The 24,417-nt window shown below is 40.1% G+C and overlaps 3 protein-coding genes and 1 long non-coding RNA gene across 8 annotated transcripts in view; 3 read left to right on the top strand and 1 right to left on the bottom strand.

Annotated features, from left to right (window-relative positions):
- Positions 1-24,417, top strand: part of lpxn (leupaxin) — a 665,334-nt gene that overhangs the window by 635,116 nt on the left and 5,801 nt on the right. The window lies entirely within an intron of this gene.
- Positions 272-3,541, top strand: LOC123970810. Its single transcript, XR_006825055.1, has 7 exons — positions 272-519; positions 862-945; positions 1,101-1,196; positions 1,294-1,352; positions 2,067-2,237; positions 2,335-2,378; positions 2,486-3,541. It is a non-coding gene; the product is annotated as an uncharacterized LOC123970810 (long non-coding RNA).
- Positions 5,573-9,665, bottom strand: LOC123970772 (torsin-1A-interacting protein 2-like). Its single transcript, XM_046049065.1, has 8 exons — positions 9,386-9,665; positions 9,037-9,165; positions 8,765-8,938; positions 8,251-8,355; positions 7,997-8,143; positions 7,747-7,869; positions 7,603-7,656; positions 5,573-7,494 (listed from the first exon to the last, which is right to left on the bottom strand). The coding sequence occupies exons 1-8, from the start codon at positions 9,624-9,626 to the stop codon at positions 6,707-6,709; spliced, it is 1,761 nt and encodes a 586-aa protein (XP_045905021.1). The 5' UTR covers positions 9,627-9,665; the 3' UTR covers positions 5,573-6,706.
- Positions 9,177-18,442, top strand: LOC123970779 (torsin-1A-interacting protein 2-like). 5 transcript variants are annotated; one of them, XM_046049086.1, is made up of 7 exons: positions 9,177-9,195; positions 10,334-10,406; positions 10,521-10,622; positions 13,103-13,255; positions 16,319-16,459; positions 16,664-16,864; positions 17,073-18,442. In XM_046049086.1, the coding sequence occupies exons 2-7, from the start codon at positions 10,373-10,375 to the stop codon at positions 17,840-17,842; spliced, it is 1,401 nt and encodes a 466-aa protein (XP_045905042.1). In that variant the 5' UTR covers positions 9,177-9,195; positions 10,334-10,372; the 3' UTR covers positions 17,843-18,442. The 5 variants fall into 5 exon arrangements, with proteins under 5 accessions (XP_045905042.1, XP_045905039.1, XP_045905038.1 ...); XM_046049083.1 differs by lacking the exon at positions 9,177-9,195 and adding an exon at positions 9,542-9,688; XM_046049082.1 differs by lacking the exon at positions 9,177-9,195 and adding an exon at positions 9,548-9,697.

The following is a 24,417-nucleotide window of genomic DNA, read 5'->3' as shown; positions in this document are numbered from 1 at the left end:
GTGGGCCAACATCCCTGCCGAAATGTGCACAAACCTTGTCACCAACTATAAAAACCGTTTGACATCTGTGCTGGCCAATAATGGCTTTTCTACAAAATATTAACATGCTGTTTGTCCAGGGGGTCAAATACTTGTTTTTCCTCATCAGATGGTTATCAATTTTTATAAATTCATATGATGTGATTTTCTGGAATTTTCTTTGGGATTCTGTCTTTCACTGTTAGAATGTACATATGATTAAAATTATAGATTGTTGCATTCTTTGTAAGTGGGCAAACCTGCAAAATCAGCAAGGGGTCAAATACTTATTTCCCCCACTGTATACAAGAATATGAATTTATCTCTCTTCAGGAACTACCTAACATAATCGCAACCACCCTCACCAGCAGCCCCTTCCTTCATTGTCTAATTAAGGTAACGCATGAGTTGGAGGGCTTGTGCTGTAACTGTAACTTCTAGATCTACTCATCCTGTTTCCTGAAATGGCAGACCCTGCCAAAAACTACTGTATGTACAGAGGTAATTACAGAATTTAAATACTACACTAAATGACTTTTGGACAAAATAAATACCTACGATCAATAGCATTAAAAAAGGGGCTTGTTTTTATAAACTGTAATGGTAGATTTTATCTAGCATGTGGTAGTCATTTACATCTGTTTATGTGTGTTTTGTATTAGTGTATTTTTTTTCAGATTGTTTTAAATGTGATTTTACAAGCACTGCAAATCAGCATAGGCTATAAATGCTAAATGGCATTTGCAGGCTCAGTCCAGTGTTTCTGTATCTGTGCCTTGAAAAACAAACACTAGATGAATTATTCAACAGCATAATTGAAGTTGCATTTTATTTCTTTTGTAGGGGACACAGATATCCTGTTGTTTGCTTTGCGCCACAGTTGAAATATCGGCAGCAATCTTGTATTGTGTGTGTGATTCCTCTGAAGTGAGTAATAAGTAGTGACTTCACTTCTCATACTTTCAGAGAACACTTCTCTCTATGGATTTCCAAATTTCTGAATTGTTCTAAGGTTATTTTTAATGTTTGTGTATATGTCTGTATGTGTGTCTCCTACTCTGTGTGTGTCTGTGTATGTTCAGGTCACTCTTGTTGCTCTTGTGTGTGTGTGTGATGATATTGATTGATTTGATAGAGCTGGTAATTGTAAGTCTTCCAATTGGACCCAGTCATGAGCTGTAAGTTCAACTCCTCTTCTTCTGCCTGAATTTTTGACTTGACCCTTATGTCAACACTGTGCACAGTGGTTTTTGTTTCTCTTTTGTTCTATTCAAGAAAGGAGATCTGTGACCTTGCTGTCAAAGTGTGTTCTATCATCCATATGATTTTTACAAGTAAGTTATACCTGATTTTTACCTGATACTTGTAAACTTTCTGGTATTTATTTTGCTCTGTCTGAAAACTTTTTAAAGCAATTGTTTCAGCATTCAGGGAAATACGCTTATGTGCATTTTTTCTGAGCATTAAGGCCATTTATGTTATTTGCCAAAGTCTGTAAAACCACATGGACTGTACTACTACTATGGCACAGGCTGCACATGTGCTAAAAAAGCAAAAAAAGGACTGTTTTGTGCACTGTATGCTTGTACCATATTCACCATCCTTAGTCCCATTTTCATTAAGTGGTTGAACACCATTTTCTGTTTTTGTCCTGAAATATTTTGCCCTGAAGCAGTAACTGCAAGTACAACATGACATTTCACACAGTTTTTGTACAGATTAAACAAAGTGTTTGTTAGTGAGCTGTAGCAGTGCTATGCACCTTCGGACAGACCCAGGCTAAGTGATTCGCTATGTTCGGTCTTCACATCAATGCTAAGCTAACCAGCTACTGGCTGTAGCCACATATTTACCAGACAGATATAAGAGTGGCATAAATCTTCTCATCTTACTCTTGGCAGGGATGCAAATAAGCAGATTTCCCACAATGTTGAACTACTGCTTTAAAACAATAGAGCTAACAAATGTCACAGCTAGCGTCCTGTCAGATTGTTGCCATTGCCTGTTTATTGCTCTGGTTTTAATTTCCAAACTTGTTTTACACACAGTTGCTGTGATCTTTACTGGTGTTATCAAGACTGACAGTTGCAGTAAGAACAGGACAGAGTCTTGGCTTCTGAAAGTGATGGTCGCTTACACAGCGTGGATTTTCCTGTTTGTAATTTGGGTTTTCGTATTCACTGCTCATGGAAAAGCAATACTGGGGGGAAGCAAAATAGGTGAATAGCTTGTACTACTGTTACTATGCACAAAATACAGTAGGCTAAGGATTCTTATGAAGAACAAAATGATATCAGTCAGTATTTTCTGTGACAGGGAGTTTAAAAACAGGTGAGGGATGGAGGCAACAAAGAAGAAAGGTGAGCCTGTCCACATTGTGACATGTTCTGCTAACATCTTGTTTTGTCATGTGCGACATCACAGTAAAAATGTTTTTCACGTTTTCCGCTGAACCTCTGAATTTCAGAAGACGCTCAGTGCAGCCAATGTGATTGTCACCGCTGTCTCAGTAATCCTCGTCATTGGAAACATGTTCTTCGCTGCAGCTGTCATTGCTGGGATATTTGGGTGTCTGGAAAAATAGGCCTGTTCTGGTACTTTGCTTGCATGTGATTCACAGTTTTGTACATATGATACCAGTACAACCTAACAGTTAGACTAAACAAACTAGATAGTGTTGTTATTAACATATTACATATCATAAAATGGGTTGTTCATTTTCCAAGGAAGTTTAATTGTTAGGTCATATAACATCTTATGAGAGTTAAGCCTGTCAACAAGGTGAAACTGCAAATATTTGCTAAAGATCCACTTGCCTATAATTACTGTATGTATCACCTTGTGCCAGACATACCAGTCGTCATCATCAGTTGGGGAATGTTTTTAATGTTGTGATCATGTCCTCATGAGTAATGTGTGGAATGTGCTTATCTTATAAAAAACAAGCCTTGCTATAATGTGTGTGAAAATAATGTGTCATAGTGATCGATATGAATTGAGAGAGATAATTAACTTCATTTTGAAAAGATATCAAGTTTTACCATAAGTTGTCTGAATATAATTATATCAGAATGTGTCCAGTACTATAAACAGCTTTTTTATATAAGTGCATGATGCCATTCAACTTAATTGAAATTCATTGTCTGTTTTTGCTTTCAACATACAAGATTTCAATACAAGGACTCACCATATATGACCTCTTGCAATAGCAATACTTGCAAATCTACACAGTAAAACCAATCTGTGTTTTGTGTTACAATGTTTTGAGTACAAAAAGAGAAATTCCCAAGTACAAGTCAAACCCATGTGAATTGTTGAACCTGAATTATTAATGTGTAAATTACAGTTATGTAAACCAGTTTTAATATATTTTACATTCAAACATTTGGACATTTTAAAATCTAGTTATGTTAGTGTCACCAGGAAGTTGTGATTTATACATGATGATTCATTTTTATGGTCTTTTTGAAGGAAGCAAACTTCAGCTGTGTCCACGTTCAGTTAATAAACTTTCTACTACTGACTTAGCCTTCTATAATTTCCTCGTTTCTTATCACAACACTAATTTATGTAGACAAATATACAGTGTCTGTTAACAAGATCACTCAGTTGAACTCTACGGTTCCATAATTTTAATGCATAAATAGTTAATTGTCTTTAGTACTGATACATACCTCTTAACCGCTTAGTAAATAATTGAACTCCCCCTGTTGTACAGTTGTAAATTCCTAGTTTCCAAGATCGATACTATACACATAAGATGTTGTGGCACCTTCATTATCACTTTAACATTACTTATTAACAAAAAGCAGGTTTATATTCTGGGCTATGTTACATGTAGAAAGGTCCAAGAGCCATTATTAAGTCTAATGTCTCTGTGTTAAGTGTCCCTGTAACTAAGCACACAAAAGGGATGCACATCCATGGGTTAGACATTAACTGTAGTTATCAAAATCTTCATTGAAAATGTAGCCCACAGGCATTCATGTGAGCAAAACAGATATTATTTCAGAATGATGCCAGAACAGGAATGAGCAGTATCACAGAACACTATTTTGAAATTTACATTTGCACAAATTAGTAAAATCTGTTAGAAACCTTGTTTAGTATTGAGAAGATTGAGTGCCGAAACACATGCCAACATGAATGCTGGTAACCCTGGAGTGCAGGCTTGGTGGGCCCTGACTGCAAAGGGCACTCTATAAAATATTAAAATTAAGAAAGTCCTTAATTGTATGTATAGTGGATGATTGTAACACTTTTTAAAGGAGTGTTGCAACCCACCCCACCCCTGTTAGCCATTGTTTAGCTAGCTGTATTAGCATCGTGGTTTTACAAAGGAAAAAATGCATCACATGCTGCCTACGAAACTACATTTCAATCTAATATAATTCAAAAATGTTATCTGCAATAGTACAGATACTAAACAAAAAATTTACTTTCTGACCCCAAAATCTGTTTTTTCTCTATATATTCTGAATGTAACGGTTTCCAGCCTTGAAAAACAACATGCCGGATCAGGGAAGAAGGTAAATACTGAAATGATCACATAACTCCCATCTTATCTCTAATAGGTAGAATTGGTGTTGTTAACCCGATCTCTCCTATAATATAAACAAAGCATCTCTCTTGCAATGATCCTTATGACCCTACATTAGAATAGAATACTTACTTTATGATAACAAATCCAGTCCTTTTTACCAAATGAATTAGGCTATGTTGCAGCTCCCCCTTTATTACTGAAAGGTTCTTTATGCCTCAAAATGACTTGCTTTAATTAGCATTATAATTGACAGATTATAACCCACCCAGTGTTTTTAACCTTTAGAAATTTAAACTTAATAACAAACCTAATAAAGGGCCAATATAACCCATACAATGAAGTTTTGCACTTGACAAAAAGTAACTGCAGCTTCTTTGTGCCTCTGAATGACTTTACTTCATTCTTGAGCATTGTATTTGACAGATTATATCTTCACAGTAATTTGTTGAGGTACCTTTTAAAGGGTCAATACAACCAGTAGGATTGTCAGGTTTGCACTTGACAAAAAGGGATTGCAGCCTGTACTTATTGACTAAAAGGTTCTTGACTTGATTTTATTTATGATGGTATATTTGAGCGATTATTATTGTAGTTTTTCATTTTCCAAATACATACATAAACATATATATATATACACTGTATATATATTTCAGTACAATAGTCTTTCATAGACAAACATTGATGGCCCAAGTGATTTTTTGCAACCAGTCATTTATTCCCTTGGTCCCACATAAGAGTGTGTCATTAGTGTATGTTTAATTACTGTCATTATTATCATCTTGCATATATAAAGACAGAAAAACCTAAATAAATGAGAGTAGAAACATAACAAATGCAGATGCTTCCACAAAGGTGAACTGCATGAAGTAATTAACATCCAATGGTAGGTAGGTCCTGTGGTAGGTATAAAAATGCTATAAATATAATCTAATGCCACTGTGTGAAGTGTTCCAGAAACTAAGCACACAGGAGGCGAACCGCTTCCCTGGGTTAGACAATTAACTCGTCTAGTTATCAAAATAATCTTTATTGAAAATGTATTCATGTGAGCAAAACAAAATACATTTCAGAATGATGCAAGAAGAGGAATGAGTGTAATCCCAGAACACACAAATCATAAAAATATAGCTATAAGAAACCTTGTTGGGATTCTGATGTTGTCGAGAAACAATATCAAACGATTGATGAGTGTGTTGGTACTTTTCAATTATAGTCTAATATTCTCCATATGAGTGTTTAAGGCACATTTTGTGACTGGCTGGCTAATATTTAGTCATTCTACAAATTCACTTAGTGAGAACCTGTATGTTTCTAAGTTCACAATATTGTAAGTACATTTCAGTGGTTTCTTGACAAACAGGTGCAAAGCACAAACCTTTTTATATCCAATATAAATATATACAGCCATAGAAAAAATAGTCCTATTTTGGAAAGAGACAACATTTCACAAATATACACATTCAGAAAAATACAAAGAATATAAAATATTTGTCGTAATAAAAGCCAGTACTCTTCGTAAGATGGATAGTCAAAAGCAAAATCAAACACAAAAAACACTTTCAGTGCAAAACAGAACAATTATGTACACAAGCAAGCCATCAGTTGTCTGGGAGATTTAAAACAGAACAAGAGATATTAATTTCCACCTAGAAAAGAAGGAACCATGCTTAACAAACACCAAAAACTCTTCTTAGATGGGAAATGTCTGCTAAAACACTGTTGAACAAAGCGCTGTTGGTACGGATTTATGAGAAAAGAAATTAAACAATCTATACCTTGTATATTGTACTCTAAATCTGCATGGAAATACGCATTTCATACCCATCTTTGGAATTGGATTGATAATGCAAAACCATAGTTACATCCTCATGCAAAGTCTGTACATGTACACATATATGTAAAAACTCAGTGCTGGACATATTGTGAGTAGTAATATTGGACTGCAGCTTGAATACATCATCATCTCTGACACAGAGAGAGAGAGATGAATACAACCCTCAAACACCTGAACTCAAGTCTACATGTGAAGAATAACAGCACACATGTTATATTTACATTACTTCTCTGTTTTGTAGCTCCTGCACAGTGCCAAGAAGATCCAAGCTGGTCCAAAGTGGTAACCAGACTTCCAGTTTGATGCCAGCTTCATCTGCATCCTCTCTGCTCTACATCTGTCTCAGACACCACAGGCAAGATAAGATGCGAGATGCGGCTCCACAGTCCCCCAAACTTGTCAGTGTCCATCTCATCAAAGGCAGTCTGACTGCTGGAGTCCACCAGCCTTTCCTTGACATAGTCATGCACCACCTCCTCCACGTCCTTCAGACTCTGATCATCCCTGACCTCATCTTGAGGCAGCAGCACAGTAAACAGCAGAAACACCTGCTTGTATGCGGCGTTCTCATGGTCACAGTAGCGATAAAAGATTAGGGTGCAGCCTGGAGGCAGCTCTTCGAAGCGATGAATGACAGCCGCAGGTTTGTCTCCTTCAAAGGCTGCTCGTAACTGATTGTCAATGTCCAGCTTCACCTCATCGCTGTCCTGGCCTGCTTTACTCATTCCATCAATGTGGAGGACGGAGGCGTTGAGGGCAGATGAGAAGGAGGAGGCGAGCCCCTGAGCCAGGCAGTGCAGTGTCTTCTCAGCCCTGTGGCCAGAAGTAAAGATCAGACTGACTGGCTCTGTGGGCTGGGCTGTTCTGAGGTGCTTCCCCAGGTGGATCTTGCTCCTCTTCCACAACTCAGGCCGCTGACTGGGGAACTGAGTCTCAAGAAGAGACAAGTGATCTGCAAACTTGCCTGACTTCACAACCCCAGATGGATGCTTTCCATCATCTGCAGCCCTTTGGAGTGTAGGGATGGTCTTGCATGCCAGCAAGACAGCAATGCCGAGCAGCACCAGGAGAACCAAGCTGCAGAAATACCACATGAATCCTGAAAGGACACAAGATGACAGTCAAACGTAGTATAGCAAATTATATAGAACAACTGACTTTGGGTGTAATAATGTCAAATAATGTAATTAAAATGACTATAGCTTACCTCTAGAGGAATATCCAGAGCTTCTCTTGATAACAGCAGCTTTATTTATCCCTTCTAAAAGAGATGATCTCATTAAATCAATGTCAAAAATGTCACAGCTGCAGTAGATGTTGCTTCTGTAATATTTAGTTGAAGCTGCAATACCTTTTTTGTGGGGCGTAACAGTTTCTTTGTGTGTCAGAATGTTATTCACACGTTGTCGCGTTGTGTAGGATTTCTCTGAGACTGTATACCCGCTTTGGACATGGTGGTTAACTGTAGGTGTACCTAAAGATGAGGCAGAATTTAATTGTGTAAATATCTGATATCTGTTTTTAGACATGTAAATCCATTGAACAGGTGCTCAATGCAATCTTTTTGAGTAAAATATGACTAAATAAAACGTCTACCATACCAGAGTTCTTGGCTTTGGCCTCCATTGTCCTCTTGTATTCCGCCATGCTGGTGGTCTTAGAACTCAGCACGTCTTGTCTGTTTGGTTGTGAACTGACATGCATAGTAGACTTGGTGAGGGGTACTGTTGCTTTTGTTGAAGATTTTACTAAAAAAAAAAACAACAACAAAATATTTAAAAAAAAAACAGATTAGGAGACTGTATTATCCTCCCTTGATGTAATCATGCAGAATGAAGCTGTAGCGTCTTCCTACCCGTCTTGGTTTTCATCCGGTCAGCATCTTCATTTACAGCATGAATGGATCGGCAGCGCTCTCCAAGCACTACAAAAGGGTCCAAATTCACATCTCCAAGGGCGCCTGATTTATACAGAGAGGCAACTTTAATTTAAATAAAACAGCTAAACTGCTTGTAATTAGATCCAATGGCAAGAAGTCATGAATAAAAGGTTAATGATGTCATGGTAAAACGACCAGAGTACAGCTGCAAATAAGATGCTACGTTTGTCATTGATAGCACCTGCATGCATTAAAACACACGTGCATTTTGATAAATGGTTAATATTATAAATATACAGCTTCTAAAGTGTGAGAATGTGCTGCCTTTTTGTGTTTGTATAATGGCCAGTTATATCAAAGTCACTTCATTTAAATTCTGGACCACTGCATAAAACAAGCAATATGGATATGTGACTTGGGCTCGGGAAAATAGTGAGAGTTATGGGCTGATTGATTGGTGGTAAAAATGTTCATTAGTTGCAGCCCTAACCTTTGCATATTTTTGGTTGAGGGGTGTCATGAGAGGAATTCTGTCCAGTATCCATTTCCTGGTCTTCATTTTCCTCCAGGACTTCAGCTGATTCCTGGATATCCATCTCATTGTCGTCACCACTGCCTCCCCCTGCTCCTTCAGTCTGCAGTCGGCTCTTCTTGTTAGGGGACACTGTTAAATAGAAAATAAAAGTTTCAATTGTGTTTTTACACCGCCCTGAATTGAACAGACTGTCGCATCGTAAAATACTGTTAACTGGAGCACCCCACCTTCATCATCTGAGGCGTTCTCCACATCTCTGGAGCCATTGACAGCTGCAACAGGAGCTTGGTTTTCTGACGCTTTTCTGGTCCTCTTTAGAGGAGCCCTGGCGGTCGGCTCAATACTCAATAACGTCTCTAAGTAACGAGCAGAAAAAAGTTATTACAGTGAGTCAGTGTTCTCCTCTGTTGACTAAAGGAAATGCCAAATAACTCCCGCATGTTAACGCACAGCTCATTTCCAGTCTGGAAAAGTCCGATAATGTTAACGTTAGTTGAACTTTGAGTGAGCTGAAGTCAGCTAGCGTGCAGGGCTAAGCTAGCAAACGTTAGTTGTCATACTAGTCACTTTGCTCACCTTTAACGTTACCCGATGACTGTCTTGTCGATCGTGTCTGTCGGCGAGACATCTTATTTCCAGATACCCTGGAATCTTTCTGGGATTTACCAATGCTACAACTAGAGCGATGCCAGAAACACCAATCAAACAATACTACGAACAGACAAACAACTGACTTCCGTGTAGTTGTGAGAAGTGACAGGAAGCCGTTGAATCCGGTTGAAACACGAGCGCTGCTGAACGTTCCGTTATTCTGCATATTCGAACAGCGTACGGAATAACACGGAAGGAGGGAGCGTTATTTTGGCGATGTGATTGATGGTACGCTTGGTAAGAATTAGTCATGACAAGTAACCAATTAAAATAGTTTGATTAAGGTACACGAAAGCAATTCTTATAGACTATAGCCATGTTTTACTTGCTAACTGTTGGCTAAAAATAGAATCTCTTAGTCGACTAGCTTAGCTAGCTAACTTGACTGTTTACATCCTAACCTGCTGGCTATTTAGCTAACCAACAATTTACTTACGATGCATTAGCTTCGTTCCCCGTTAGAATGCTACGTTAACTGGCTAGGATAGCTAACGTTAACTAACTGTCACCATCTTGAACCATATTCCGTTGTAAGTTAGCTCCTGCGTATTATTTATTTATATATATATACAATTTAACCGTCGGAACAGGTAAGTAAATTACTCTGAGTTTGAAAAGTAACGCTGATTGTTTTATTATGTGCTGCCAGTCCATCTAATCGGAAAACGTGCATGTTTTCTGTTTCAAATCATTGGTAAATGAAAACATGGGAGTTTAGTTTTCAGGAGTAACGTTAGTGAAAGACTGCCTTTCAGCCGGTTGACAGGTGTGCTAACCTGTTTTACTTGGGACTTGACGTGTGACGAGAATCTGTCCAAAACTAATAAATGTGCTTTGGCATAACAACAAATGTTATATATTTTTCTTATGCAGCTTTGAACCATCTTGAGTGAAGTGCCCCCATCCAAAGACATGGCAGAGCAAGACGCCCAGCAGCACACAGCAGGTACTGAAACACCAGTGACAAAGGCTAGATATCAGATATATTGGGCTAGTACATTACAAAACATTTACAACAGTGGTTTATATTTATTTGATATGCCATTTACTTTTTTGTCAGATGTAAAGGAAGAAGACACGCAGTCCACACATATGGATTGTGTCTCAGGAAGTTATAAGTACAAACCGGAGGAAACTAATATTACTGAGCACATCTCAAAAGGTAAAATATTCAATCAAGGTCAATAGTTGAATGTATCTTTACCAAATGTGTTGCTGCATCGTCTGTACTAGTGAAATATGGTCTCTGACTCACCTAAAAAGATTCAGCTTCATCATCAGCATCCTCAAACAGAATGTCTGAAATTAACAATGATGAAGACATGGAGCAGGATGATGCTCAAAGTAAGTAAATAGTATAAGTCAAGAAGTCTTTATAGACAAACATTGATGTCCAAAATGATTTTTTTTTCAACCAGTCACTAATTCAACGTGATGGTTGTGTGTACGTTTCCCTTCGTCCCACAGAGTGTGACAGACAGGTGACACATTAAAGGAGAAACCTGAATAAATCAGTGGAGAAAGATTAGGTATAAAAATGCTGAGCAGGCTCAGTGATGGCAAGAGAAAAAGATCTCATACAATGAGTATGAAATTTCAGTCGACAGCGTACATTTGATGATTGTGATGTTTGTGCATTAGTGGGATATGTCTGAAAAAACAGAAGCGCAAATCTTCCTCAGGTGAAGGAGAGTGTCAATGCAGGATGTGATCAGAAATACAGTCTGTCGCCGTACAGAGCAGTGTTTCTGACAGACTGACAGTGTGGCGGTGGCAGACAGAGGGCTGCTAATCTATTTCTAGCAGGTTATTTCCTATTTCACTATTTTAATTGTACTTCATTCTGTACCTTACTATTTCAATCTCCCTCCCTCGCTTTCCCCTTAGTTCTCTTTCCCTACACTCACACACACACACGCACACACACATATCTCTCCGTGCCCAGTCTCTGCAGGATGTGCAGAGGCAAGACACAAAATGTCTCTTCACTTAACCCCAACGTTGTTACATTTTGCAGTCTTGTTATCTACTTTGCGTTACCTACAATTAACCCTCTAAATGTACTGTAAATCAATAGGAAATAAATAAATAGGAAAAAAGTATGAAAAAAACAAACTACTGCACACTGATCTGACTTACTAGTTTATTTGTGAGCAATGCGTTTCGCCCATTGCTTCTTCAGGCTCACACAGTGAAATTACAAAAATAGGTGTGCTAAGTAGATCCTGTGCAGGTCATGTGACTAGCACAATCCATGCATTACATAACCCCCACAAAAACAGCATCTTATACAAAGTGTCATGACATAAACAGCAAGCTATCTATCTATCTATCCATCTATCCATCTATCTATCTATCTATCCATCCATCCACACACCCTTTTAAAAAATGTAAACATACATAAGTTACAAGAATTACAACATTACAAGACCTCATAAATATCATAAGGCAAAATAGCCTGACATTCCTACCTTTAGCATATATCCCTCGAAGGGAGGGTAGGGTATTCACTATCTAAACTTTTTCTGGAGGAAAAAACTCACCTCAGCGATAGACATAATAATCAACATTACAAGAATGGGCTCAAATCTAGTGTCTCATTCAGTCCATGAGGTTCAGTTGTGTTCAATTCATGAATCCAAAAAGCTTCCCTTCTCAAAAGTTAGTTGATCATGTTACCCACTTTTGGATTAGGACTCAATCTTTCAATGCCTATAAATTTAAGGGAAGTGGCCGAACCATGGTTTTTCTCTGTATAATGTCTAGCAACGGCATAATCCATGTTCCCATTTCTAATGGCCGCCTTATGCTCTGCCACTCTCACTTTGAGATTCCGTTTAGTTTGGCCCACATACATTAAGCCACATGGACATTTCAAACCATGGACAACATGGGTAGACAGACAATTTGTAAATTCTTTTATGTTGTATTTCTTTCCTGAATGTGGATGATTAAATATTTTAGTGTCAAATGTGTTTGAACAATGTGCACATTTGCCACAACTATAGTTCCCATAAAGCTGTAGTGAAAGCCAATTAGTTTGAGTGGGTTCTTTGTACATGGAACTGACAACAAAATCTCTGATGTTTCTGCCTCTCCTTAAGCAAAAACGAGGTCTAGACACTGCTAAATGGTTCAAATTTGGGTCACATTCTAGGATACTCCAATGTTTGTTTATGATATGTTTAACTTGTCTAGAAATGGTACAATATTCTGACACAAATGTTGTTCTGTTTCCAACAGGTTTAGGGGAAGGCTTCAATAATTCTTTCCTATCTTTTCTATTGGTTTCTTCCACAGCCTGGTTAATAAGTGCTTGATCATATTCCTGTTCTCTAAATCGTCCAGCCATTTCTTTAGCATTTATATGATAATCCTGTTCTCTACTACATATTCTTCTTAATCTCACAAACTGACCATATGGAATATTATTAATGACATGGCTAGGATGGCAACTAGTAGCGTTTGTTTTGTTTTGTTGCCCACGGTAGGAAAAAAGTATGTTGAAGAAAAAAGCAAACGGTCTGATCAGTTACCGGATCTGGAATCGAAATGAAAATAGGTTATGTAGAATTTGAGAATGAATAGTCGCTCAGTCAGACTATAACTTAGGTGAAAATTGATTTTGGTGTTTTACCACAGAAAGGGATTCTATTGAAGACAAGACAGAAGGGTCTCCTCCAGATGACTACACTGTGCAGAATGTAGAGGGAAACAGCACTCCACCCCAGGCTGATGACGGAAGTCATGGTGACAGCAGAGAAGGACAGAAAAATGAGCAGCCGACCATTACAGGTGAGAAGATTTCAAGTGAGTGCTCTTATCGAAGTGTATCGAACCCTATTGTAATCCTATTCGTTTTTATTATTATTCTTCTTCTGTACATAAAAGTGATAAAAATGTGCACACTTCAACCTCTAGGGGGCGCTTTAAGCAAGGTCAACGCATTTGGGCTTGGAACTCCCACATACGAAGGAGCATATCAAAAAACTTATATCCACGCATTCGGGGGGATTGTGCTGAATCTCGTTGTAGAGGCCATGCTCATTTCAGCCTAGACTTAACTTTTTCGGAAAAACCTATTATAATTAACTCCTCCGAAGCCGCTCGTCAGACTTGGCACGGACCATCTCTGGACGAAGCTGATAAGTTAGTGCCCCCCAGATTGATACGCAAAAAAATGTTTGAATTATAAGCTAATAAATGTTTACACGAAACGCTAAAACCAGGAAGTGATGTCATATCATAGGTTCGGAAAGGCCGATCAACACCAATGACCTTATGTGGCATGATCCCCCGAGGGGCTGTGCAAAATTTTTTGCAATTACCTTCTAGGTGGCGCTGTGTAATGGCAATTATCTATTCATCTATAGCCACAAGGTACATTGAAAAGAAACCTGAGCTGAATTGTTCAGGATGGTCTCCTGACTTCAGGGACCCTAATATGCCCATAGGTGGTACATCAAAGACGTTTTATATCTCCATAAACACAAGTCCGATTGATACCAAATTTGGGGCATTTGTTTACGCCAAATGCAAAAAACTCCTTATGTTGCATGTGTTCCTGAGGGGCTGTATGAAATTTGGTGTTATTCGGCCAGTAGATGCTGCTGTTGATACATATAAAATTACACTCCCACAGACATGCACTCATTCTATATTTCCATGACCACAAGTCCCTTTAATGTGAAACTCCATTTTGGTCATTTATTCACCACGTGCCCCCGACGCCGTGTGCAGCATTTCATGCGATTTGGCCAAAAGGTGGCGCTTTTACTGCAATGTCAACGATGCAAGAAAATGTAATTTCAATGAATAGGATTTTGACATTACATCAGGGAATGTTATTCATCACGGCCTCGGCTGCCTCGTAATGTCCGGGGCGCTGGGGTGGGCTCGAGGGTCCTCCGCAGGGCAGGGGTCGCGGCTGGCACAGGGTGGCTTGGACCCCTATCACAACTGCTTGCAGTTGTAGTTATTCATTCTATTCACACACAAGAGCTTGGACAATCAGCTGGCTAAAGACCTATAGCAAGTGTGATTTAAGTAAATAACATCGATGACAATTCTTTCAATGTAGATGTGGGAATGTGAATATTTAATAAAAAAAAATTGTACCTATCCTTTAAAGGTAAAATGTGTAATTGCTGGCTCCAAACAAGTAGGGGGCAGCATTTCACCTCCTTATCCTCCTCTCCCCTTCCCCCCAAACACAACCCCAGCCCCTGCATGTTTACAGTGAGCCTGCGCTATGCAGTCAAGATATTCTACTTCTAGATCCTATCACAGATCCTATTACAGCCAGCCCACATTACTTTTATGATGCAGCAGTGTATTGCTACTTGCTGCTTTGTTACTTACAGTAATGTTTATATGTACGCCCAGTATAGTACATTATCAGCGCTCAGTTAGTTAGCAAACTATGTAACTAGTAAGCAGTTTTCTTTGGTTATTGTTAGACTGACGATGATGAATTCACACCCAGTCTGCCCAGCCAGAGACAAGGAAGTGGCGCCAGGAGACATTGTAGAGGTAGCGGAGGAACGAGAGGTCGAGAAGTTAGGGAGAACAGTTAATGCAGGATCAAGAGCTAACCTTTGTCTTCTCATGACTCCTTATCGCCTCTCGAGGTATTACTGTACAACACAGGATGAACTGGGGCTAGCTGGTTAGCATGCTTATTGAAGCAACACGACATCTTTGACATAACGTCAGAACTGTTGCCACTTCACATTATTTTGATAATGTTAGTAGATTTTTTAAAATGTAAAATTCTTACACATTGCACCTTTTTAATACGGTGAGATTGAAAGGGCAACTTTCACTGTACTGGACCTTTTTTTTCATTTATTTTTAATTTCCACCTTAAAATGTAACTGTAGAGACACTGATGCTTGAGCTCTTGTAGTTAATCTGTTCTAATTTTATCAGGAGAGCACCACACGGGGGAGAATAAAGCACCTCAAGAAACCATTTTACTGACCCTGGGTGACAGAAATGCGCATTCATATATTTCATCAGCAGATTTTTCTCACTGAGCCGCCAGCTGCTTTCATCAGATGCAGTTGGTGAGATCGGCTGTATGTGCATGCTTTCTTTTCTTTAGTGCAGTTTAGTGACTTGTTAAATCGTTTACTACGTTTTATTGTAGTCTTTTTGGACTAAACACTCAGGAATGATCAGCCTCACATGTGACTGAATGAAAATGATGATATATGATGTAAAAAGTGTTTCCTGACACACACTCTGACTCTGACGGACGTTAATTGTCTCCATAATAAAAGTTATAACCGGAAAGTGAAATCTGTTTTAATGAATGAAGAAAGTTGTGTGTGGGGCTTTTGTTGTTCACTCCTACAGTGAACAGATTATAACTTGACAGTAAATCATAAAATCAAATGTAAAACTTGGCAGTGATATACGTTTAATCTGTTGTCTGTCTTCACTGGGTATGATACTTCGGTGATGTTGTGATGTAGCAGGTATGTCTGATCAGCTGCAGCATCCAATCAATACAGCTACAATCAAAACAACTACCGAATGAGGGGACGTGTTGATCAGTCAAAGACTTCTGCGAAGGATGCACTTGTGTATCCTCGGTCATGGCGCCTCAGTGATTGGTCCTCGATCCTTGCTCCTCGGAGCACAAATTAGAGCAATCTCTGCAAGATGGTGGAGTGGAACAACTTCCGGTTCGAGTGAGGAGCGAGGAAATGTCAAATAAGGGAATTGAGAAGCACCTATAGTAGATAAGACAACTCTCACTGCACCGGACCTTTTTTTATTTCCACCTTAAAATATATCTGCAGAGACACTGATGCTTGAGCTGTTGTGGTTAAACTGTTCTAATTTTATCAGGAGAGCACCACACGGGGGAGAATAAAACACCAGAAACAACCACTTCACCGACCCTGGGTGACAGAAAGGATGACCAAGTAGATGGACACATAGCTGGAACTGATGATGAAACACCAGGCACCAACAACATAGTCTCTGAGGGTGAGTCTGACTTTTTTTAAATTTCAGTGATAATTTCTTTTTCCTTTAGCTTTCTGCTGTGGGTTGCCGAGCTTCTGGACGTTTTTAGTTACACAATAGTTACTTCACTGGTAGGAAACCAACGAGGGAGCATAAACATGTAGAAGCACAAGTGATTTGCCATCGTTTGTGGTAAAGTTGTTTTTTTTTTCTCCCATTGGTCAGATGATGAAGGAGTCCTGGTAACTCCCGAGGAAGAAAAGGATGTGCAGGTGGACATAGCCTCCCCACAGACGGCAGTGCTACAGCAAATCTCAGTTACGGAAGAGAGCGACAAACAGACAACTGATGTTGAAAACATTGGCCCAACTACTGAGCAGAATGCTGCTGAACCTATAGTTCCGGCGAATACTGGAATTCTTGGAGGTAATCTTACCTTTGCTTTATGTTTGATCTTCTCTTGTCACAGTGATTTACTAGCCAAGCAAGTGAATGAAGTTGAACTTTAAAATCGAAGGACAGCCAAGACCTTACCATCTCAAAAAGTCATCTATGTTGTTGCGATACAGTTATAACTAACATGAATTACTTATAAAATACTGGTTGAGATGATGTATGTTCCTTCTCTACACAGGAAATATAACATACCTGGGTATATGTATAGTGTTAGTTCTTGCCATCCTGGTGCAGCATCTTCGCCAACCTGAATCTCCACCTCAGAAAAACGATACGCGGAAAATAGACATCTTCCTCGAGCAGATGGAAAAGGTGAAGGCTCAGTTCCCTAACCAGCGCGCTGAGCTCTGGAATAGGAGCAAGATCCACCTGCTGAAGCATCTCCGGGCAGCGCAGCCCACAGAGCCAGTCAGTCTGATCCTGACTGCGGGCCTCAGAGCCGAGAAGACACTGCAGTGCCTGGCTCAGGGCCTGGCCTCCGCCTTCTCTTCTGCCCTCAACGCCTCCGTACTCCACATCGATGGAGCCAGCAAAGCCCGCCAGGACAGCGACCAGGTCAAACTGGACATCGACAACAACTTGCAGGGAGCTTTCGAAGGAGACAAACCCGTGGCTGTCATTCACCGCTTCGAGGAGCTGCCTCCAGGTTCCACCCTGATTTTTTATCGCTACTGCGACCACGAGAACGCTGCCTACAAGAAGACTTGTCTGATGTTCACAGTACTGCTGGGAGAAGAAGAGGAGATTCCCGCCAACAGTCATTTGAGTATTGTGGAGGAGATGGTGGACGACCATCTTCAGAAGAAGTTCCTCTCTGATGGGCATCCTGTATCTTATGACAGGATGGACCTTGACAAGTATGGTGGACTCTGGAGTCGTATTTCTCACCTCATCCTCCCTGTGGTAGCAGAGGAAAGGATCGAACATGAAGGATGCTCTGAGACATGAATTGTCCCTCTTGCATACTGGGCGACTTTACTGATCATTCTGAGGCTAGTCGCAGTGGTTTTAAAGGTTCTTACATATACCATGTTCCTACATCTGGCACACAGGTAAAGGTATCAAGTAGAAATAAGACACTAAAAATGATTAAGATTATTATATGGGATATTTGGAGGAATTTCTGTGGACAATCAGGGAAAAAAAATTGACAAAAAGACTGGTACTTTGTTGTTTAAGTACTTTGATCAAATATAATTATAAGACATATTGCAAAATGAAGAGTGATTCAACTAGGGGCTGGGTCAATTGTGAAATTTTGATGTTGACTGCTGCAATTTTTGTAAATTTTTAAATGTTATTTTATGTAAGACTTGATTGTTCTCCTATGGATAATGGTCACAAAGAGTTACAAGGCGGAACTACTCTTGGTATCACAACATGGGGTTTATTATTTTTATGACAAATGTCTTCTCTGGATTCACACACCTACAGGGCACCACGTGCCTTAATTGGGTTTCCCGTGGTCCGTTTTCTATACAAATGAAATAAATTAATAAGTGCATAAATTAAATGTGCCTTAAAATACGAATAAAAGTGTAAATCCCAGTGTTTTATCTGTTGTCTTTGGAGTGAACACTGCTGCCGCTAGAGGGCAGCAAAACCACATCTGAAAGTGGGCGACAGATCCGCATCGGATCAATCAGCACCAGGCTGCTACTTTGTATTTGACCTCGAAATATGTTTAAAACCTGCAATTACAAGAATTTAAACGTAAGAGTCGAACTTTAAGCGACTTTTTAAACTCATGATAAGTAATTATAGTCGTGCTGCACATGATGTTTGAGAAGTCCTCTGAAGCAGTCCAACTCCTCCTCGCCTGTTCGGTCAGGTCCGCCTCCTGTCAGCGCTGCTGCAGATGCCGGCTGCTCTCTCAGAGTGCACGGTTTCTCCTCACTCCATCACACAGTAGCTCGCGTTCGCTGTGACAATGAAAAAGATGACATCGCGCTATAAAGCTTAATCTCGCAGTCTGATGAGGCGTCTGAATGCACTCTTATTTTGGAGGCAGGAACAGGCTATGACATTTTCTTGGCAGCTGAATTAGTTGGTGACAGGCTGTGCCTGCAAACATACTTGCAACATTATTTGTCTTTCGGCGCTCTGTGAGCCTTACGACATGTATAAGTTATGCGTTGTCTTCGTGATGTGTGCGTTTTTTCCACGCGTCTCTGCAGCGCCAAAAACCTGGGGTGAAGATCCCAGGTTACAATTTGAGAGCAAGGCAGAGCAAAATGACAAGCTGCAGGAGGAGGTGGATGGCCAGGAGAGCATCCTCTCTAAGGTAAGAGGAAATAGGCTATCCCTTTGCTTCACTTCTTTACCTTACATGTTTTATGGACATCATATCATTTCGTGAGAAAAAAGTTTTTGAGCGTTGTGGAAAATACATCCGTCCTCTTCTCTTTGTAGCTGCTGGGTGATTATGACAAAGTGAAAGCACTCTCGGAAGGCTCTGACTGTCGGTGTAAATGTGTTGTCAGACCCCTGAGCAGGAGCGCCTGCCGGCGGATAGAAGAAGGGAGCGCCGCAGCGCAGGACTTCTACACTGTGGAGACTATCACATCTGGACCGGAGTGCAAGTGCGCCTGCATCGCTCCTCCGTCAGCAGTCAACCCATGCGAGGGAGAGTTCAGGCTGAAAAAACTTAGGGAAGCTGGAAAAGAGAATGTCAAGGTGAAGTGTCATCCTATTCGTTTCCCATGCATACTAGAGCCTCCACTACACGTAAGTCCCATTTGCTCCAGAGCCAAAGGCCTGCTGTTTTGCTCGCCTTTTTATTCCCAGAGAGGCCTGGATGACTTAGGGATGGATATCACATTTTTATTAAATTCAGGGAAGGATAGCCCCACATTTTATCCCCAAACAGACTCAGAGTTTGGATGGGCTGTGGATAGGCCTATTTTACGCATGGCATGTCATGAATTGGTGAGTCCTTTTGACGGAATCCACTTGATCATTCTAGCTGTCCACCATCCTTGAGCTGCTGGAGGGCTCCTTCTACGGCATGGATTTACTGAAGCTGCACTCCATTACCAGTAAGCTCCTGGATCGCGTGGAACACATTGAAAAGGTACAGGAACAGTGTACCTTATTAATGCAAATATGTTGGTATAACATAAGCCCATACTTGTGATAGCGGGTGATTTTGTATTGGTAGCTTTTGGATTCAGTGGGTTCTGTAAAACACACTCTTTGGGCCGGTTTTCAGGCCTGGACCTGGAAGGAGTGCTCAGGCCTTCCAGCACATGTGGAAGCTTATCTGAGTATTGAACCCTGCTTAAAAATAGCTGACTGACCAGTTATAAGGCCAACAAAATACCTCTGTGGTCCTTTTTTCCCATTCGTATTAGTAAATGCAAACATTTAAGGGTGAAAATTTAACCAAATGTTTATTCATTTATGTAGAATGGTATTTTTAGTTAACTAAATGTGTCAGTTCAAATGAAATGGCTTAAAGCTTTACAGTATGAATTCTTTAATGTGAGGATGGGTTCACTCAGGAAATAACAGCAATAACCAGTTTGCCTTTCCACAATTATACTCAACAAACTCCATATATCATGAAGTATCAGAAAGTTGTCCCGCCCAAACAGGTGCACACAGAGACACACAGACAAGAGTCTAATTATCCAAACAATCTGAAAGCTCCTGTCTTTTATATTACATAAATAAATAAAAAATCTAAATAATCTTGACTGGAACAACTTAAAATGACTGGATTTGAGGACTAAAAATTAGAGTTCTTACCTCAGTCAAACTTGGTCCAGTCAAATATGGCATCCAATCATGTCTATAATTGCCCCCAAAATGTTTGTAGGTGTTCCCTATGCATACTGATTGACTGAGTGAATTGGATCACTGATCAAATCCACATTAATTTGATGAGTTACAGTGACCTGCTGGACAGATCTAAAAAGACTTAACAATAGCTTCATGTACAACATACTGTACCTGCCTGATGTTTAGAAAGCTGTGATGTACAAACTGTCAGGGCAATCACTGCATTTGCTTCCCATTTTCACAGAGTTGTCTTGGCACGGAAAACACAGCTGCAGTTCATAAAATGAATGTGTAAATCAAGCGTATCCATTATTGATTTTATTAGTTTCAGCTGTGTGCTGGTGTGACACGTGAAGAAAACTGTGGAGGAGTGGAAGGGTAGGGACGTCACTGACAGTTAGTGAGCAGAGATGCTGCGTTCTGTGCATTCTGGAAAGTGGAGGGGAGATGAGCGTCTAGTGGACTCATAGCACAGAGGACATGTTGACGTGCCACAATAAGAGAAGCACATGTGAAAATAAAATGAATTATAGCTGAACCCCATTTAGCTGCTTCAGTATCAGGGTCCTGGTATGGTGCATGCTGGCTCACTGTCACACTGTCATGACTTACTGGGACACTTGAATAAAACAGAGCGATTGTTAATGGTATTAGTAACGCCTGTGTTTTTAGTACTATGACAAGTCAAAATGTCTGCTGCGAATTAATAACTCAAGATTGTAGTCTTTAATTTTTCCGTCTGTTACAGATTATGACTGCTGGGGCTTGCAGCCTATTTTCCATTTCAAACATGCACAGCATTTGTTCCCCTTTCTGTTAATGTCTTGATTTGTCCATGACTGCATGAAGGCGGTGTCTCTGAACCACACCACGGGTGAGGTGAAGCCCCAGGAGAGCCCTCCGATCCAGCCACATGTGACTGAAAGCCCCCCCACCGCTCCCCCCCACCGGCATCAGGACAAGAAGAGACTCAGTGAGCTCGGCGGTGCCACAGCATATAAAACCCCAGAGGTAAGTGACTGATATCACAGAGTTAACAGATGAGGTCAGGAACGAAGACGTAAAGAAAGGGGCTAAGCTATGAACACCAGTCTGTGGTATTGGTAGTTTTTTATGTTATTGTTCTATAATAATATAGTAATCACTATTGGTACTAAAGGTAGTGCCACAAACAGTATGTGTAGTTATTACTTTGTATTTACTAGTTAGTTATTGATGCAAAAAAAGTGATTACTTTTATTGTCATTATTTAAGCATTAAAAGGTAGTTACCTATAAATAAAGCTGTAACAGGAATGTTATAGAATTTGTGTTACACTAAGCTCATTATTTAGCCAATATCACTAAATAAGGTAACAAGTTACACAGTAATTCCTAGTATTTACCAGATAATTATATAACAATTACTAATACAGCAAATGATATGGAGTTCTAACTGTAAATATTAGGTATACAAATTTCCTGAATGATGATGATACTATGTTTTTTTCCTGGGAAAGTAGCTTTTTTTTACTGCTTATTAACCTGTAAATATTAGATAACTACTGTACCTGTTTCAACCATGTTGATTGGCACTCGTGAGGTAATTAACTCCACCAGAAGTATCCAGTAAATACTGAGTATTTTCTCACACATTAAATTACACCAGTGTGGTATAGTCATATTACTGTGATGTAATACTTATAGCAGCTTAAAAAAGTTGAGAAATGTATTCACAGTAAGACATTTTGATTCTAAAATCAATCGAGATTGTCACAAATCCTGATATGATTGTATATTGAAAGCCATTGTGAAGGCTGAGACTGAATTTAGGAAAGAAAGGCCTGTAAGTGATTGGATTCACATGTTGCTGCTCAGACTGATGAAGCATCATGGGAGAGTCTTGAACACATAATTGTTGCTTCAAAACAACAGGAACACTTATGTGTTCTTTCCACAAACTCCTTCATAAAGTCTCCCTGATTAAGGACCAAAAATGTGAAAGAGTTATTGGGGTAATTGGAGGGTTTGGCAGACCCAGTGGACAATAGCAGACCTCAGACCAGTGACTGGAGAGCCTGTCCAACAGTGTTGGGTGGACCTGGGCTTCACATGCAAGTGATTCATCAGGTTAATGTGTTTCACAAGAGCACTTAAAAGAAGCATAAAACAAGGTTTTTAATGAAAAATGTTCTTGGTAGGGTGAATGTGCGTAAGAAACAGCATTCACACTCTCATGTGAATGCTTTAGTAAAATCTGTGTCATTGATCAAAAGCTTATATTGTCCCAGTATGTAATCAAACAGATGTTTTGGTCTCATCCTACTGCATGGTTTATGTTTTGTGTACGTTGTGTGTATCCATCTGTCCACTAACAGGAAAAGAATGAGGAGAAGTTTATTGGAGAAAACCTGTCCTACCTACAGACAGATAGTTCTGCTCAGATCCTTGAGATCAAACCTCAGGTATCTCTCAAAAATGTGGCTAACAAGGAGGCTTCTCAGGTGTCAAAGACTGGCTCCAACGGAATGATCATCAGAGGAATTACTTTTTATAAATCGGAGCCAGATCCAATGGTGGCAGATGATGGGGAGCCTGGAGAGAACTGTAAGTGCAAACCCTCAGTCAGCTTTAAGGGCAGCAGTAGAGAAAAAAAATGGCTTTAGAAAAATTTGACATCTGTACATTACATTGGTGCGATAATCAGGTGATCCTCCAGTTCACCCACAATCTCACAGCTGTGCATAAAAAGTATAGCTACCATCAACTTTTCCTTATACGCCCACACTGCTAACTCTGCTCTGTCAGTTGCTGTGACCACTGCCAAAATGTACATTTATAGTTGGGTTTCTCCTGTTTATTTGCACTATGCACTATGAGACAACTTACTTTAGAATTTCTGTGGTATCGGATAAAAAAATAAATTACTAGTGTGCCATCTTTTCCTTCCTCTTTTTTAGTTTTTGAGTACCATGGATTCAGTGGTGATGGCCCAATTAACCTCTTGATTGAAGAGAATCTTCTACAACACAAAGCCCCTCGCCCCAGGTCGAGGGAGGGACCTCGATCACTCCGACCAAAGATAACAGGTTCTTTGCATGATTCCAAGAAGACCAGCCAATCGTCAGAACCGAAAGAAACTGAGCCCACCTCAAAAACTCATTACGAATTCATCAGTGCCATTGGAACCACATCAAGGGATGTGTCTGCAGATGTACAGAGTGACACATCTGTCACGTTTGAACCAACCACTACCACAAAAATAACCAGGACCACAGTCACTGAACCCCAGACTACTCAAAGAGTCACTGCCGGAATCACTAGGTTGCCAGTCCCTTTGATGGCTGAACCAGTCGGTACTGCTTTAGGCATCACTGCCAAGGAAACAACCAAAACTACAGTGAACACACCCCAACCCTCTGAAAATACAGCCACAAAGGAAATCCTACTAGCATTCACAACAAGAAACATGATGGAAACCTCTTCTCCTTTGTTGAAAGACCAAATGCAAACCATACCTGGCGGTACTGCTGCTCATTCAAGCACACTTGCACCAACTCCAGCCACAGAGGCTTCAACTGCCAGCCCAACTTCCACTGTGACCATCACAGCCCATGCTGCCCCGACCTCAGCACCAGTACACCCCACAACAGCCTCCACAACAGCTGCTGCCACAACACCAAGAGAGGAAAATGAATCGACCTTCTCTTCAGGCTCGACTTTGCCTCCTACCACTCAGACACTGATCAAGTTGTCTCCCCA

Source organism: Micropterus dolomieu, linkage group LG05 (genome assembly GCF_021292245.1).
Source record: "Micropterus dolomieu isolate WLL.071019.BEF.003 ecotype Adirondacks linkage group LG05, ASM2129224v1, whole genome shotgun sequence".
NCBI classification, from domain to species: domain Eukaryota; kingdom Metazoa; phylum Chordata; class Actinopteri; order Centrarchiformes; family Centrarchidae; genus Micropterus; species Micropterus dolomieu.
This window is presented reverse-complemented; position numbering and strand designations above follow the sequence as displayed.